This window comes from Triturus cristatus, chromosome 8 (assembly GCF_964204655.1).
Source record: "Triturus cristatus chromosome 8, aTriCri1.1, whole genome shotgun sequence".
Lineage (NCBI taxonomy): Eukaryota > Metazoa > Chordata > Amphibia > Caudata > Salamandridae > Triturus > Triturus cristatus.
Genome location: NC_140591.1, coordinates 1,273,511,358 through 1,273,527,576, shown reverse-complemented (window position 1 = coordinate 1,273,527,576; position 16,219 = coordinate 1,273,511,358). Strand labels below are relative to the sequence as shown.

General features: G+C 47.8%; 1 protein-coding gene across 1 annotated transcript in view; it reads right to left on the bottom strand.

Annotated features, from left to right (window-relative positions):
• Positions 1-249: 249 nt before the first annotated feature.
• Positions 250-16,219, bottom strand: part of MPC2 (mitochondrial pyruvate carrier 2) — a 95,908-nt gene continuing 79,938 nt past the window's right edge. The window contains exon 5 of the mRNA XM_085622995.1: positions 250-505. Within this exon, the coding sequence (XP_085479121.1) occupies positions 448-505 (58 nt within the window). The 3' untranslated portion in view covers positions 250-447. The remainder of the gene's footprint in view (positions 506-16,219) is intronic.

Here is a 16,219-nt window from a genome sequence, read left to right as displayed (position 1 = left end):
GATCTCGACTGGGGGGTTAATGTATGATTTATTCAGCATTCCGTCAATCATTTGTTTGCATAGCCCTCTTATGTGAACTCCGGTTTTAGTTTTTTTTTTATACTGTGCATAAAGATTGATTAATAATGCTTAGGCGAAGAGTAAAGGTCGAAAAATATGAAAAAACACAAGAGAATGTGAATTAATAAAACATGGTACTTGCCAAAATAAACGTTATATATTCTTCGCTTGTAATGACCGCCACAAAGCTTTAAAGGAAAACAGTTTATTTTCCTTATTAGAGTCTGTAAGGTCTATATTTATAGAAACTTCATTTTAAATGGTGGCAGGATTAGTAAAAGTTCCACAACATCCATATACCAAAAACAATCGATGAACTAGTTAGTGCAACTCATTTTCCAGTGCTTGGAAAAAATATTGCATTAATTGCTTCAAGTATTCTATCGTTCATGGTTCTTCTTTCGGTGGCTGCTCAATAGCGTTTGTTTTTAGCCCCTGGTGATACCTGGAAAAAAAAACATTACAGACGTTAAGGAACATATGAGCAAAGACGCCATTTTGAATTCAAGACAGCATACGCATGTTAAAAACAGTTTTTGAAGAACATAACGACAAAATAACAAAGGAAGCCTGTTAATTGAGGAGTCTGCAAATTATGTTAATAGCGTGTGTGATATTTAATAAATGTGCCAGAATCTTTTCTCTGGAGAAAAGATATTATTCACAAAAGTACCCGTTCAGGCAGATACAGCAAGTGTCATGCCTTTCCTGAGCATGACCTTCGATGTATAAATAGTAAAGGAGTGTCTGTGTACACTGGTTTAGCATTCAGAGGCTCCAACGAGCCTCGTGGATGGAGGGCCGAGGAGCATCTCACATCAGGACCCCACCCATTCGTTTACGTAGTCCCAGACTCGCACCATCCCACATAGCAAGAATGACAGACGCGCCATCTTCAGTTGTCATGTGCGGAGTCGCGTCAGAGGGCAGGCGGAAGAGAGGGAGTTTTTTTTTTTTTTTTTACACGGCTTTGCTTTATTTGTACTTCGATAATCTGGCACAAACGACAATAAGATTGCAGCAAAGCAGTAAATATGCATTGTGGAGGACTGTGGGGCATATTCATTTTACCCCAAAATCCAATGCGCAATTGACATATCTGAGGGTAGAATGAGGGCAGGAAAAGCTGTCAAACAGGGCATAATTGCTATTACCAGTAACAACAACATTTCTAGCTTTGAGCAATGGCAAAAGCCCAGCACCATAAAAGGGCAAGCATGAGCACCACAAAGCACAACAACCGCCCCCTGGTCTGACCTGGACACAACACAGTAACACATTTCTTTTAAAAAATGTACGTAATTCGCTTTCACTGATTTTTCACAGGCTGTTCTTAGCAAGCGGTGAGAGTGTACCCTGCTAAACAGACGGCCAATCCAAGCAGCGGGCTTAAAAACCTTTGTTACCGACTTACTCGCCTCAATTTCCACTTTCAAGGCATAGGCGTGGTATGGCGACTCGTGAAAGACTGTTCTTTCTGCTTAGTTTCTTGACACCGTTTACAGTGCAGGAATTTGCAAAGGAAACAGAATGTATTCTAATTGTAAGAAAGACTACACTGAAGGCGATTTAACTTTTATTTGATTTCACGCTATGATGGGTGAATATGTTGGATCTACCGCAATCATTCAAAACCCCACCATGCATAGAGGGAAAAAGTAAGAACAGATAATTTCATGTCAATGAAAACAGGAGAAAGTCAAAAAGTATTTTGTTTTGAGCCTATCAGGATGGCTCTGTATGGGAACTCTGACTTTACTCGAAACACACAGAATAGGCTACGTGCTGAATTACATTGTATCCGGAGCTGCAAATTGGCCCATTGCTGTGAGAACACTTTAAAATACATTTTATCAAGTTTCGCTGAACACATAAGCAGAACACTTCAAACCGCACAAAAACTCTGTGCAGGTCAAGCGAAGGATAGATCACATCTAAATACGTACAATCAACATCAGCTAGCGGGTTCTTCCATGGTGTTCGGCCCGACATCACTTACCTGCTTTAATTTCAACCCATAATATCCCTGCCATGGAGCTCGTATCTTAAAAATTGACTGGGGCCATACCTGTCCCTCACAGATCACTGTCGGCAAGGCCGTACGCCAGCCTATTACCCTGCGCCAGGCCAGGTGGTGCCTCACCATTACCTAGCTTTATCATACTGAAATAAAATCTGACTACATCTGGGTAGTCCAACATCTCCACCCCCCCCCCCCCCGCCCCCCCGAAATATGCCTAAAAAGGCAATAAGTAGGGTGGGTCTGAGAAAGATACAGTCTTTAATGTTGGACTTTTGGTAGCGCTTGCTGGGTACCAACCCCGTAGCATAAAGTCAGGTTCTCTTATAATATGTTCAATGCAGAAGGTTCAGCTGAAAGATTTAAAGGCTGGCAAGGATGGTCCCTTCCCATCGGTACACGAGCGCTTCCTCCCAATTAGGATCATTCAATATCATAGACCAATCTGCCACTTCTTCAGGTTGCCCAAGTAGCCAGGGGAATTATTCATCATTTTTTTTATATTTTAGACATCACTCCCAAGGCAAGTTTCTGGTGAGAACCAGAGCCTCGAGACATGTGTAAACAGGTAGAGCGTCACAGTTTATATCTTACTGGGTCAACGTAGGTCGGACCTACCAGAGTCTAAAAGACCCTCCATCCTGTAGATCAAAGTCTGACTTTAATTCAAACAGCTTCATCAATGGTTTGGTTAGCCAAGAAAATGTTACGTTCTGATGGGTAAAGTTTCACATATAACATTGCAAACTGAAGCTAAAAAGACTCCATTCAAAGTCCTTTTGCATAAAAGCCTGTGGCTGGCTGCAGGCGCCACGCTAGACATGATGTAATTTGCTATCCATGTTTATTGAGAACTGTTCACTTGCAATGTTCAGGTGATGATGTAGATAGCCGATATATGTGGTTCTCAATGGACAGATCTCTTCCTGTAATGAGCAAGAGGTGTGTCTCTAAAAGCATGGATAGCCGGTAGAAGCATCACTACCAACACTCTGTTAATGGCCAGGGTCTTGCCAGTCTATGAAAAATATATGTTGACTAAGTATTCACCTGCATGCAGTATTGCAAATGCAGCCTCTCATGAAACTATAAGACTGGCACACATCTGCTGCGGATGGAATCCATCCTGCAACACTGGAAGGCTTCCTGAATTGTGTGTTCAGAAAACGGTTTCTGTTTGGGGAAATGAAAATGTTATTTGCCTTTGGTAACAGTCTTTGTGATGGATATTCTATCTACCTCCAGATTCTTCCCCTTTTTAGGTCTCGGGACCATCCGGTCTGCCGAAGGCAGAACCGGAAGTCGAGAGATTTAATGTTTTGGAGAAGAGGGGCTTGAACCCGCCCCTCTTCTCCCCTGTTCTCCATTGGCTGGCCTCTTCAATGCTGGCCAGCCATTGGAGAAGAGGTCCCGTCACTCCGATCAGGCCCTGTCCTTTTCGGATCGGGGGGCGTGTTTTTTGCAGAAAGTCTAATTATCTCCTCCAGCCAATGGCTGGAGGAGATAACAGCAAAACACGCCCCCGAATCCGAAAACGACGCTGCCTTTTTCCGAGGAATTTCTGCTCTGCCTCGGAGAAAGGCGGCGGTGTGCTTGTCTTTATTCGAACGAAGCTGCAGCACTGGCTCCAAAATTGACTTCGGTTGTTATAATCTCATAGTCCATAAAACTGTCCGAGGAGCGAATTTAGTAAGGATGATTTTTTTGTTGTTCCAAATGGGCTTTATTATACCGCTTGCATCAAATGTTTCCAGCAACATCGGCGCTATGCTTTCGATGCGGGCTTCCATGAGGGGGCTGGCCCTACGTCCTGCTATTCTTATGCTTCGTAAAACAGCGGGAGGAGCGGTATGCACGGAGTGCGGGTGCGTTTAAAATATCCAGATGTATCTGGGAAAATGCCAGGATTGAATTTCTAATTTAAAACATTTATAAAGCGCAGCGTGCACCGAACGGTTTCTTGGCGCTAGTGGAGGGGATTGGCTACAGAGACAGAAGGGAGCCCGGGATTGGGCCGGAGAGGGGGTTTACACAGGGAATGCCTGATTAAAAAGAAACGTTTTAAGATCCTTACGGAAGGATAGATAGTGGGTAGACGCACGTAGGTGGTCTGGAAGGGAGTTCCAGAAAGTGGGGGCCAAGGTGGAAAAGTTGGACCCACCCCACTTTTTGCGTCTGAAGCGTGGGATTTGGAGAAGGGACTTGGAAGAGGAACGAAGTTGTCTAGAGGGAACGTATTCTGTTATTAGTGAGGAGATGAAAGCAGGTGCGGTGCCTTGACGAGCCTGGAAAACCATGCAGGCGGTTTTGAACAGAGAACGTTCCTTTATCGGGAGCCAATGAAGCTCCCTGAGGAGGGGTGTGGAGTGGTGGTAGCGTGGGAGACCAAAAACCAGTCGGGCGGCTTGGTTTTGGACCACCTGTAGCCTCCTTAGGCTGTATGCTGGTATGCCGTTGTAGAGGGCGTTGGCGTAGTCCAGTCGTGATATGACTAGAGCGGCCATGATCATTTTGAGTGTCTGGGGGGAGAAGAAGCGAGCGACAGTGCGGATAGTTCGGAGAGTGAGGAAGCAGGAGGAGACTACGGAGCTGATTTGAGAGTGGAGGGTAAGCTGATTATTCATTTTAACCCCCCAGAGTTTTGACCGTGGTAGAAGGAGTGGGGGCAGGACCAAGGGTAGGGGGCAAGAAGAGAGAATTCCAGGGACTGGAAGAACCTCCGGTAAGAACCAACTCGGTTTTGTCCGGATTCAACTTGAGATGGTTATGGTTCATCCAGTCCCTGATAAATGTCATGGTGTACTGGAAGCTGGAAACAGAGAGGGGAGAAGAGGATAGATCAAAGATGAGCTGGAGGTCATCCGCGTAGTTAAACACGGTGACCTCCAGCTGTTGAAGAGCGAAGATGAGGGGGAAGATGTAGAGATTGAATAGTAGGGGGGACAAGGAAGAACCCTGGGGGACACCACACGTGACGGGGAGTGGGATGGTTGTAAAATCTCCGAGCCGGACCGCCTGAGTGCGGTCCCTCAGGAAGGAGGAAAGCCACACCAGGGCTGCTCCCTCAATTCCAGCCGCCTTGACACGGGACAGTAAGATGGTGTGGTCTACCGTGTCAAATGCGGCCGAGAGATCGAGGAGTACCAGGGCCTGGTGTTTGTTATAATCCATGCCCTTCCTGAGGTTGTCCAGGACTGATACCACGACTGATTCAGTCGAGTGCCTAGGTCGAAAGCCAGCCTGGCGGGAAGCCAATCCCCCATTGGCCTCTACATGGGTGCTGAGTACCGTGGTGACATAACGTTCCAGCACCTTGCCCAAGTAGGGCAGCAGGGAGATGGGGCGGTAGTTGGCTGAGATGAATGGGTCAGCCCCAGGCTTTTTTAGGATGGGCACTATGGTGGCTGATTTGAGCGTAGGGGTCACTACTCCCTGCGCTAGGGAGCTGTTAAGAAAGGTAATGGGGGGTTCAGGACAAGAGGAGTAGATTCGTTGGAGAATTCGCGCCGGACAGATGTCTGCCGGAGAGCCTGACTTTACTTTGGGGAGTAAGTCTAGGAATACCTCTTCAGTGATGGGGGGGGATGGAGGTGAGAAGGTTTTGAACAGTAGGAGGAGAGGGGTCGACATAGGCTGATGGGGGGGGGGGGGGGGGGGGGGGATGTTGGCTTTGATGGTAGCGATCTTATCGAGGAAGTAAGTGTTTAGTTGATTACAAAGGGGCTGGGATGGGGGGGATTTGAGGTGAAGCCTTGTCGGAGTAAGCCAAGTCCTGCACTATGCTGAAGATCTCCCTAGGTTTGTTTTCGGCAGACATTATTTTGGTTGAGAAATAGGAGGTTTTGGCGGAAATGATTGCGATCTTATAGTTGGCGAGTGATTTCAGATAAAGGGATTTGAGTGAGGGACAATAATTTTTCCTCCAGTGCCTTTCTGCCTGTCGAGCGGACAGCTTTAGTTCTTTTAGGTGGTCATTAAACCACCTGTTAGACTCCTTTGGTCGCCGGACGGAGATGCGGCGCAGGGGAGCCACTGAGTCACAACCTCTAGCCAACCAGGTATTGATAGTGTTGGCTTGGGAGTCGGACGAGAGATCGGAGAGGGACGGGGTAGAATTCTGAAGGTGAGACATAAGAGTGGGAAAGTCAACTCTATTCCAATTCCGCGCCCAGGTGTTTTTAGCGTGGGGGACTTTGGATATCGGGTTGAGAGAGACGGAGAAGGAAATAAGGGCATGGTCGGACCAGGGACAGGGGGAGACCGTCACCGGGGAAACTGGAAGATTAAGAGACCAGACCTGGTCAAGAGTGTGACCGTGAGAGTGAGTGGGGACAGAGATGTGTGGTATGAAATTTAAAGATGTGAGAGTCTCTGTGAATTCTTTCGAGGCTGTACACTCAGAAGGGTCCGAGGGCCAGTAGTTGAAATCCCCTAATACCAAGACCGAGGCATAATTGACCACCATGTTGGCCAAAAGGTCTTGAAAAGCCGGCAAGAATAGAGGCAAAGACTGGGGAGGACGGTACATTAGGAGACAGGTGATAGGAGGGGAGAGGGCGAGGGAACGAACAGTGAGGAATTCAGTGGAGGAGATGGGGGGAGAGGGGATGGGTTGAAAATTTAGTTCCGACCGAACGATAATCGCCACTCCACCGCCAACCTTACCTGCTGGGCGGTCAGCGTGTAAGGCCACATAGGAGGGGGGGGGAGGGTAGCCAAGAGAACAGGCAGGGAAGAGTCACAGAACCAGGTTTCGGTCAAGAGCAGTAAGTCAGGCTTTTCAGAATCAAGCAAGACAAAGAGCTCATGATGGTGCTTGACCGCAGACCTGGTGTTAAGCAAGAGGATGGATAGTGACGGGGTGGGAGGGGAAGGGCCGGGTGGGAGAGGGCATTGCGGGAAACAGACGGGCGGAGAGAACGGCAGAGTAGGAGTGGGAGAGGGTGCAATCCCTAGAGAAGCAATATGCCTGCGGACAGAGTCCGAGAGTGGCAAGTGGCCCTGGAGGGTGATAAGCTCCTCAGAGGAGTAGGAGATAAAATTGGCATGGAGTCGTGCCCCTAGCCCCGTCCGGCCGCAGACGGGCGCAGACGGGCTTGCCTTAGGCGCGCCTTCGGCGCGCAAACGTCGCGCCCGCTGCGCTCGTCCGCTGCGCTTCCTACCAAGACACATGCTTTATGCCGATGGGTCGGGGGGTTGGAGGGGGTGTGGCCAGCCGAGGGGGCGTGTCTCGCCTCGCCCTCGGGAATGGCGGCCGAAGGAAGGGAGTCGTTGCAGCGAGTAGCGCTGTTTCTGAGAAGCCAAATGTTCAGGTAGGTGGGGGTAACAGTTAAAAAACACAGTATCACATCACAATGATTTTAAAAGTAATTAGTCCCCGCTCCCGGCTTTTCGCCTCAGGAGCCAATCGTGAATGCGGCGCCTAGCGTTGGCGCGCTCTATTTGTATGTTTGGCGGGGGGGCGTGGCCAGCCGAGGGGGCGTGTCTCGCCTCGCCCTCGGGAATGGCGGCCGAAGGAAGGGAGTCGTTGCAGCGAGTAGCGCTGTTTCTGAGAAGCCAAATGTTCAGGTAGGTGGGGGTAACAGTTAAAAAACACAGTATCACATCACAATGATTTTAAAAGTAATTAGTCCCCGCTCCCGGCTTTTCGCCTCAGGAGCCAATCGTGAATGAACTTTAAAATCTCCTTTGCTCTCGATTTAAGCACCTTAAGACTAGCGAGTCGTTTTTTATAAATATATATGGTCTATGCACTTTTGTACTGAGATTTTTATGAGAAAATGCGTACATTGTATGAAATGGCAATGAATTGAGTGACGCCTGATTACTTGCCTTCCCCTGCATTCCGACACGCTTCCGACTTCGCGGCGCCTCGAAGCTTCCATAGAAACGACCAGACCATCCATTGCATTTTTTTCACCCTCGGCCCTTTGAAGCGCCAGAATCTACTTCCCTGTTCACTCTCATCGAAGTAATTGTATTGTTACCAAAGTATTTTATCAGAAAACCAAACAAGGTAATACGGTTGTACACCGGATATGTAACTTGAATGACTACATAGTAGATGAGTGGTAGAGGTAATGAATTGGAAAATACGATTGAAGTCGACAAATTGCACCCCCACGCTTCGATTCGCCTATAGTTTTGAGTAAGTGCTGTGCCAGCAGTGTGAAACACCACGCACCCTTCCCTCTTACCTCCCCCCAATCTTTAGCACTTTGAGACAGCCTTATAATAGCACAGGCAATAAACAAGCGGTCACTTACAATATGACATTCTGGAGCAGGTAGCCCCGCCCTCTTGTCCATCATTGAGCCTAGCGAGTGCGTAGGAGGGGCAGACGTGCAGTTCGCCAGAAGTAACCTGGTTTGCTGTCTTGACAGTTAACATTTACACAGACGTGATTGATTACCCCCGGCAGCTTGTGCGACATGGAGACGGCATGGCCCACAGACCATGCCAGTACCCAAAATATTTTTGGCTAGTAGTGTTTATCTAGAGGCGTGGTTTATGAAACATGAGTGCTGTTTTGTAAACCCCCTGCTAATCAGAAGAGGCAGTTTCCGCAAACTCTTTCCTTGTAGAAGCGAAGGCCCTCTTTCGAATGCCCGCATTAACGTCATTTCCGCAGTTGTCTAGTATTCTTCTGTGTCCGTACAAAGTAACACGTATTACAGCATCTCGGTGTTGGCGTGCAAACCTGTTCACAAAGCGTCTTATTTATTTGGTTTTGTAACGTGGAGCCGCACGGGTGATACATGCGTTTGACGGCCGATAGCGACCACAGCTCCTCCCTGTCATGTCTGGGGTTTCACACTGCCTACAATGTCCCCGGCACTGCTTCACCCACTCTTGTTACTCCGGTTTTTGTGTAGATTAGGACTTTTTTTCTTCCGGCGTGGAGGTTGTTTCACGGGTTAATTGATCAGCGTGAATAAATAGTTCAGCTATTACACTTGTTCCCCCTTTTTTCAACTGTTTCGTGTGGGAGGTAGTAGTGTGAAAAGTTTTGAGCTTTTGGTGCATTGTGTTTATGGTGCTCTTCCCCCCCACTCATCTCTCTCCATCAAGCCGACTTCCACTCCTCTCCGTTGACCCGTGCTCTTCCTCTTCCACCCCCTTCTCTAGCCAGGCACATTCCTCTCTCGCACCTCGCCCTCATGCTTGCCCAGTATTTTCACCCTCTCCACGCACCCCTCGGCCCCCCCTCACGCCTCTTCCTGGTGACTGCTCTCTACTGTCCCCCCCACCATGTATCTCTCTAACGTCCTTTCCCCTTCCCCCTCTCTGCTCTCCACCTCCTCGCGCCCTCTCTTTCACACCATCCTTTCTTCCACCTTACCTCGCCCACCCGTCTCCTTTTCCCTCTCTCCTGCAGTCTCATATCTTTCGCCCCCCGCGCCTCAACCGCCCCTGCCTCTTTTTTTTTTTTTAAACGGTTGCTGGTAAAATCTTCCCATCTCCTTTTTACACCCCCTCATCCTCTCACCTTACCTGTCTGCCCTTCCCCGCCTCCCTCGAGCGCTTTTTCTCACCCGCCCCCTAAATCTACCACCCCTAATCTCCCCACACATATTTGTACATTCACTTCACCTTCCATAGACTACAGGTTTACATTTTAACATGGATGCACCAAACTTGCAACGGGCACATCATAAACTAGGTCTATTGGCTAATCACGTCACCTATACCTATAAACACTACAGAGCAGAACAAACTGCTCCAAGTGAGGCCTTCGGACGTGATCTCCTTAACAGGACACACTGCTTAATTTATGTTACGAATGTATTGTGTTACACAGAACGACCTTAAACCAGCGAGGTTTCAAAGAAATGTGCAGAGTAGGTTTAAGAGAACAGCGTATATGCATTGACCGAAAATTAATAAGATGCAGAGTTCAGAATTAGAAGCTCACAACCTCACAACTTCACTATCTCTCACTCACTACCTCAATCACTCTCTATCTCACTACCTCACTCTTTCTATCTCACTAACTCACTTTCACTCTCTTTCCCTACCTCTCTCTATCTCACTACATCACAACATCACTTATATATCACTACCTCACAACATCCCTCTCCCTCACTACCTCACTCTTTCACTACCTCACTCTCTCTATCTCACTACCTCACTCTCTATCTACCTCACTCTCTCTATCTCACTACCTCACTATCTACCTCACTCTCTATCTACCTCACTCTCTATCTCACTACCTCTCTCTATCTACCTCACTCTCTCTCACTACCTCACTCTCTCTTTCAATACCTCACTCTCTATCTCACTACCTCACTCTCTCTCTCTGCTAATGCAATAGGTATCACATATGCAAAAAAAGCTAATGTCAATAGAAATGACAATGCCATTTATTTAGGGATACAAAAATGATAAAAAAATAATGAGCAATACCAATAGCTCTACCTATAATATTGCCGAGACCATTGCATTGTAAATGCTTGTTAACATCCCAGGCGTCAGGCTGAATAGGAAACTTTTCAGTAGCTCTCCACGCTAGCAGGAAGCGCTGGTTCCACTTTAGCGCCAGAAACAACGCAATCCTGAAGTCACTGGTGCTATAAAACACCCACACCGGCATCCTGATGTCGGTTTCCAATGCATTTTTGATGTGCTCGAGGTGAACATTAGGGGAACGACATCAGATTAATGAGGAGCAGTACAATATCTAGAGAGGAACTTTATTAGGGTAACTGATGTAGTAAGCCAGTCTTCAAACGGGGAACAGAATGAGGTCACTGACATCTGCAACTAGACAGAGAAACCACTAGAAAGGCCGTTACAGAAAGGAAGTAACTTTTTTCTGATGGATACGTACCTGCAGATTCCTCACCTTTTGATTAGATCCCAATCGGTGTTCAACTAGGAGGTGGATTTGAAAGGCTGGTTCAACTAAAGAGTACTGAATGGCAGACCGTGTAAAGTGACCGGGGGCGTGGCCGACTGCCGTACATGGGGGGACGGGAACTAGCAAAGCTCCGAGCCCCGACACTTCGCTAATTATCCTGACACTGGCCATCCATCGCAACTCTGGATGTAGAGTATAGTGCTGCGGGGACGCCCATGAATGCGGCGGCGCTTCAGAGAGGGGAAATTGAGCGTGGACTTATTGAAGAAGGCGAAGCGACTCACCCGCCTCCGCAGCAACGCTGGACGAGACTACCTGCCGGTACCAGAGGGGAAGCGCCGCTGCAAATGATGGCTGTGCAGTGACGACGGCAACGAGAGGCAGTGATTTCGGAATCTGCTTGTACCGGACGCAATCGAGAAGGAGATCTCACGTCCCCTCTGAAACCCGAACTCAAGGTACGGAGCGTATTGTGGCGCAGAACAAGATGGTGGGCGCTCCTTTGCTGGAAGACGTCGGAGCCCAGGCATGCAAGTAAACTCTCTGAGGCCCGCTGAATTGTGGGGGACTGTGGCTGCAAAGGTGCTCCTGCGAAGGTGGGGACCCCGGTGGCCTGCAGGACTATAGAAGCTGTGGACTCTGCTGGTGCGGTTCGACTCCTTCTGATGGCACTGACCCGCGGTGCTTAGTAGCTTGGGAAATAGACCCCCATTGCTGGTACTGGAGGTGCACATAATAAAACTTCCGGTTTCTCCTCTCTTTTTGGTGGCATAAACGTATGTTCTGCCGTCCACTTTGCGGCACAACCTGGTCAGACGCAATACCACATCCCATCTGCACAGTGGTGCTTGGGCTGGTAACAAAAACACACACTGCAGTGGAACCTCTGTGACGTGTTGACACCTATGAACCTCCTGGGTGGCATAGTATGCTGAAAGGCATATAAGGACCTTACAGACTCGAACGCATGGCACATTCTTCCTTATACTTTATGTATGGACCACAAACGGTGCAGAGCACGGCAGGGAAGAACAACGGAATAGCTACCTCAAATATTGACGCGCGACGGAGAAGATCGGAGCTTAGTAGTACATACATGCATTTAAGAACTACTACGAGACGCTGTATGCAGTGCCAGTAGAACCGTGCGAAGCTAACTAGGAGTCCATTTTTGAGGATCTACAGTTTCCACAATTAACGGCTGATCAAAAGAAAGAACTAGAGGAACCAACAACAACAGCGGAGATTAGGGCTGCAATTAAACAACTCCTTCGCAACAAAGCGCCAGGTATGAATAGATTACCAACAGAGTTTTATGCAAAGTATATAACATTATTAGCACCTCACTTACAAAGCCTATGCCAAGACTCCCTTGACACGAGATCCCTCCACCCACTACAATGCAGGCAGTGGTGGTTTCACTGCTGAAACCGGACAGGGACAGTAAGGATATGCCGGGATATCGCCCCCTCTCACTGTACTATAACATTTTAAGCAAACTATTGGCAAACAGAATCCTCCAATTTATACCTAAATTAATACATGTGGACCAATGCGGGTTTGTACCCGGGCGATGCAAGGCCCTTAATATTAGACGTCTGCACCAAGTCATGTCAAGAGCAACAATAACAGATAACAAACAGGGGTGCGTATCCTTAGACTTACGCCAGGTGTTCGATTCCTTACACTAGAATTACAGGTTACGTGCAATCTCGAAGTTTGGCATTCCGGAGGCTTATGTTAAATGGGTTAGTCTGCTATATACGAATCCAACGGCACGTGCTCATACAGGTGTTCATATCTCATCGCAATACACAGTGGAGAGAGGTACTAGGCTGGGGTGCCCGCTATCACCTTTATTATTTCTACTGGCCCTTGAGCCCTTAGCTATTAAACTACGAACGGTGGCGGCACACAAAGGAATACGAATAGGCCCTGATGCGCATCTTATCTCTGCTTATGCAGATGATCTAATAATATACTTCAAGGATCTTACAGCAGACCATGAACCAATTCCTGCCACATTCCATACATTTCAATTACTGTCTGGGCTAGCACTAAATGAAAACAGGTCATACGCATACTTCTTTACAGACACCACGCAGGTTGATCCGTTTCGGTTTGGTCCCTGGACATTTCAAACAGCGACAATCACCTTCAGATACCTAGGCATTCAAATATATATAGAAAACTCGAGGACCTCCTGGATGGTAATTTATGCCGGGCAGTCGCTGCACTCCAAGTGCAAATATCATTTTGGACGTCACTGCTAATATCAATAGCAGGGAGAGTGGCGATTGCAAAAATGGTGATGCTCCCCAGATTGCTTTATTATTTTACGAATCTACCAATCGTGGCCCCAGCCCATATATTCAAGACAATGGATACTCTACTGGTGGAATTGATCTGGGGAAGTGGGCGCAGACGAATAGGTTTGTCAAAACTTCAACTAGGCACAAAAAACGGGGGATTGGGGGTTCCTGATTTGAAAGCCTACTGCTATGCGGGCCAATTGCAGTGGCTTGCGTACTGGATAGCAGGGCGTAACCTGCAGGAGATAGCCATGTCTAAACGCGAATGGGAGAGAGGGGAATTGCATAAGCTTCTGTTACCAGCTAGCAAAATCCCACTAAATGCATCTCCATTACTAACCACTGTAATGAAATATTGGAAAGCAGCACTTCGTTATACGAAGGCACTAGTCCCCTATGCTTCCAACATAACATTGCTGGGCCTTCCTCCACCGCTAGGTACAGTAAAATCGCAACATATAACTAAAAGGGCAGACAAAGGCGTAAATACAGTGGGAATGTTGTTCCTGGATAATACCTTAATGAATCAGGACACATTTGTAAGGGAACAAGGTGTGCCTAACTCGTCATTCCTACTCTAAGCCAATGTTAGCAGATATGTTCGGACCACATGGGCACCACCTGGGGCGGAACCCCCGACAAACAAACTGATACACAGGCAGTATCTCATGGGGAATGGTAGCCACCTGACCCGATGGTTGTACTGGGGAATTCGAAAACATGCTGCTACTTGCAAAGGTTGGCAATGGGCACTCCCCTTACCAGATTTTAAGATTGTTTTTTTCGCTGTGGTGGAGTGAGCTCTGATACGCTTTGGGGGTTCTTTGTGAGCCAAGGCATTGCATATCTGAATTTATCAGACAATCCACCTTGACAGCATTCTCTTCTGGATGGCTTTACCCTTCATTTTGCCACCATAGTCTTTGATAAGCTGATTGTTAATCCAGAAGTTCTTGGTATGGTCAAACACTGACCGCCCTTTTGGAATCCAGCCCATGAAGCCTCCAAGTCTCTCTTCCTCTTTAGTGGGATGTGGAGAAGGGAAGAACACTGGTAAGGTGATGGACTGCCCCATGTGAAAGGGTGTGACCACCTTGGCAGGAAAGCAGCCCTGGTTCTAAGAACCAGCTTGTTGGGCAAGAAGCTAGTGAAGAGGGGACTTGATGCTCAGAACTTGCAACTCACCGACACGCCTCACCAACGTAATGACTACAAGAAAAACAGTGTTAAATGTAATCAGCCTCAACTGGCAACTGTGCAAGGGTTTGAACGGGGAACACATTAAAAACATCGGAACAAAAATTAAAATCCCATTGCCGGATTATAAAAGGAGAAGGGGTATACTGGTCAGCGAGGCCCTTCAGAAACCTCATGACTACTGGTGATTTGCGGAGGTACAGTTGGTTGGGGGAGACAGGAAGGGAAAGGCCTACAAGGCAGATAAGTAACCCCTTACCATACCCACTGTGCACCATTTTGAGCTAATGATGCATATGTCTGACAAGCGGGATTTAAGAAGGTTAACCAAGTTGTTCATACACGTTTTGACAAACCTATCCCATTCCCCCAAAATAGACCATTTTGAAGGAGTGTCATTGGGCACTAAGGAGAACATCCAGCACTTCAGAGTTCAGGTGGTACATACAAGAAATTTCAGCTACCCCATTCAATCTCCAGCATTGAAGGTGGAGGTTCAGGAGGTTGGGGTACCATACTTTCCCCTGTGATTGAGAGAGGAGGTCTACCCTGTGTGGGAGGTGGAGGGCACAGAGATGTTCATCAGGTCCGCATACCACACCCTTTTTGGCCAGCCTTGAGCTATTAAGAGGACTTGGGTATAGTTGAGGCAGATCTTCCTCAGCACCCATGGAATCAAGGGTATGCATGAAAAGTGTAGTAAAGCGTAAAGTTCCACTCCAACAAAAATGCATCCCCCAAACAGGCAACGGAGGGCACATAACAATGGACATTAAGCGGCGAAAGGTCCACCGGAGGTGCGCCCTAAAGATTGAAGATGTATTGGACTACCTCTGAATGAAGTCTCCACTCGCGTACAGCCAGGTGACACGGACTGAGGCTGTCTGCTTGAACATTAGCCAGAGGATTGGCAACCAGCCTGAATTGGTTCTTGTGCACCCAAGACCAGAGCAGTAGTGCTTCTCAACAGAGTAGATGCAACACTATGTCCCTCTGCTTGTTGATATACCACACCGCGGTCATGTTGTCGGTCAAGATTTCGATGGACTGACTGCAAAGGGATGGCAGGAAAGCCTGGGTGCCAGTCGAACGGCCCGTAGCTTTAGCAAATTTATATGCAATAGCAGCGCTTCCGGAAATCAAAAGCTTGTGATCGCCAGATTAGATCCCCACTCTATGCGGAAGCATCACTTACCACCATAGTAACAGTGGCGGTTGCAATGGCCACACCATACCACATCAAGCCTGTTGCTATGTCTTCCGAGATTGCTAGAGAACTGCGTAAATCTCCACCATGTTGGGACCAATGCCTGCAGAGGCACCACTGGAGGTCCCTTGTGTGCCAGTGTGCGCTGACATACTAGTAGAATGCAGGAAGCTAGCAGACATAAGACCATAAGGACTGGAACTTGGGCTCCATTCTGAAACATCAGAATCATAGCCTGAATATCCAGTAGCCTCTGGGGAGAGGAAAAGGATTGATTTTTATTTTATTTTACTTAGTCCAGTACTGCCACTGTAAATATGATGCACTGAGAGGGCACCTGGTGAGATTTGGGCTTATTAATGGAAAAGCCCAGGTCGAACAGCAGAGAGGCTGTGACTTCCAGGTGGCGATACACCATCTCCCGGGACCCAGCTTTGAGAAGCCAGTCATCCAGGTATAGAAACACTAGGATTCCTGTGCGTCTGAGTAGGACTGCTAAAACTGCCATCACCTTCATGAAGGTCTACCTCCGGCTGAAATATAGAAAGAAGGTCTGCTGGAGG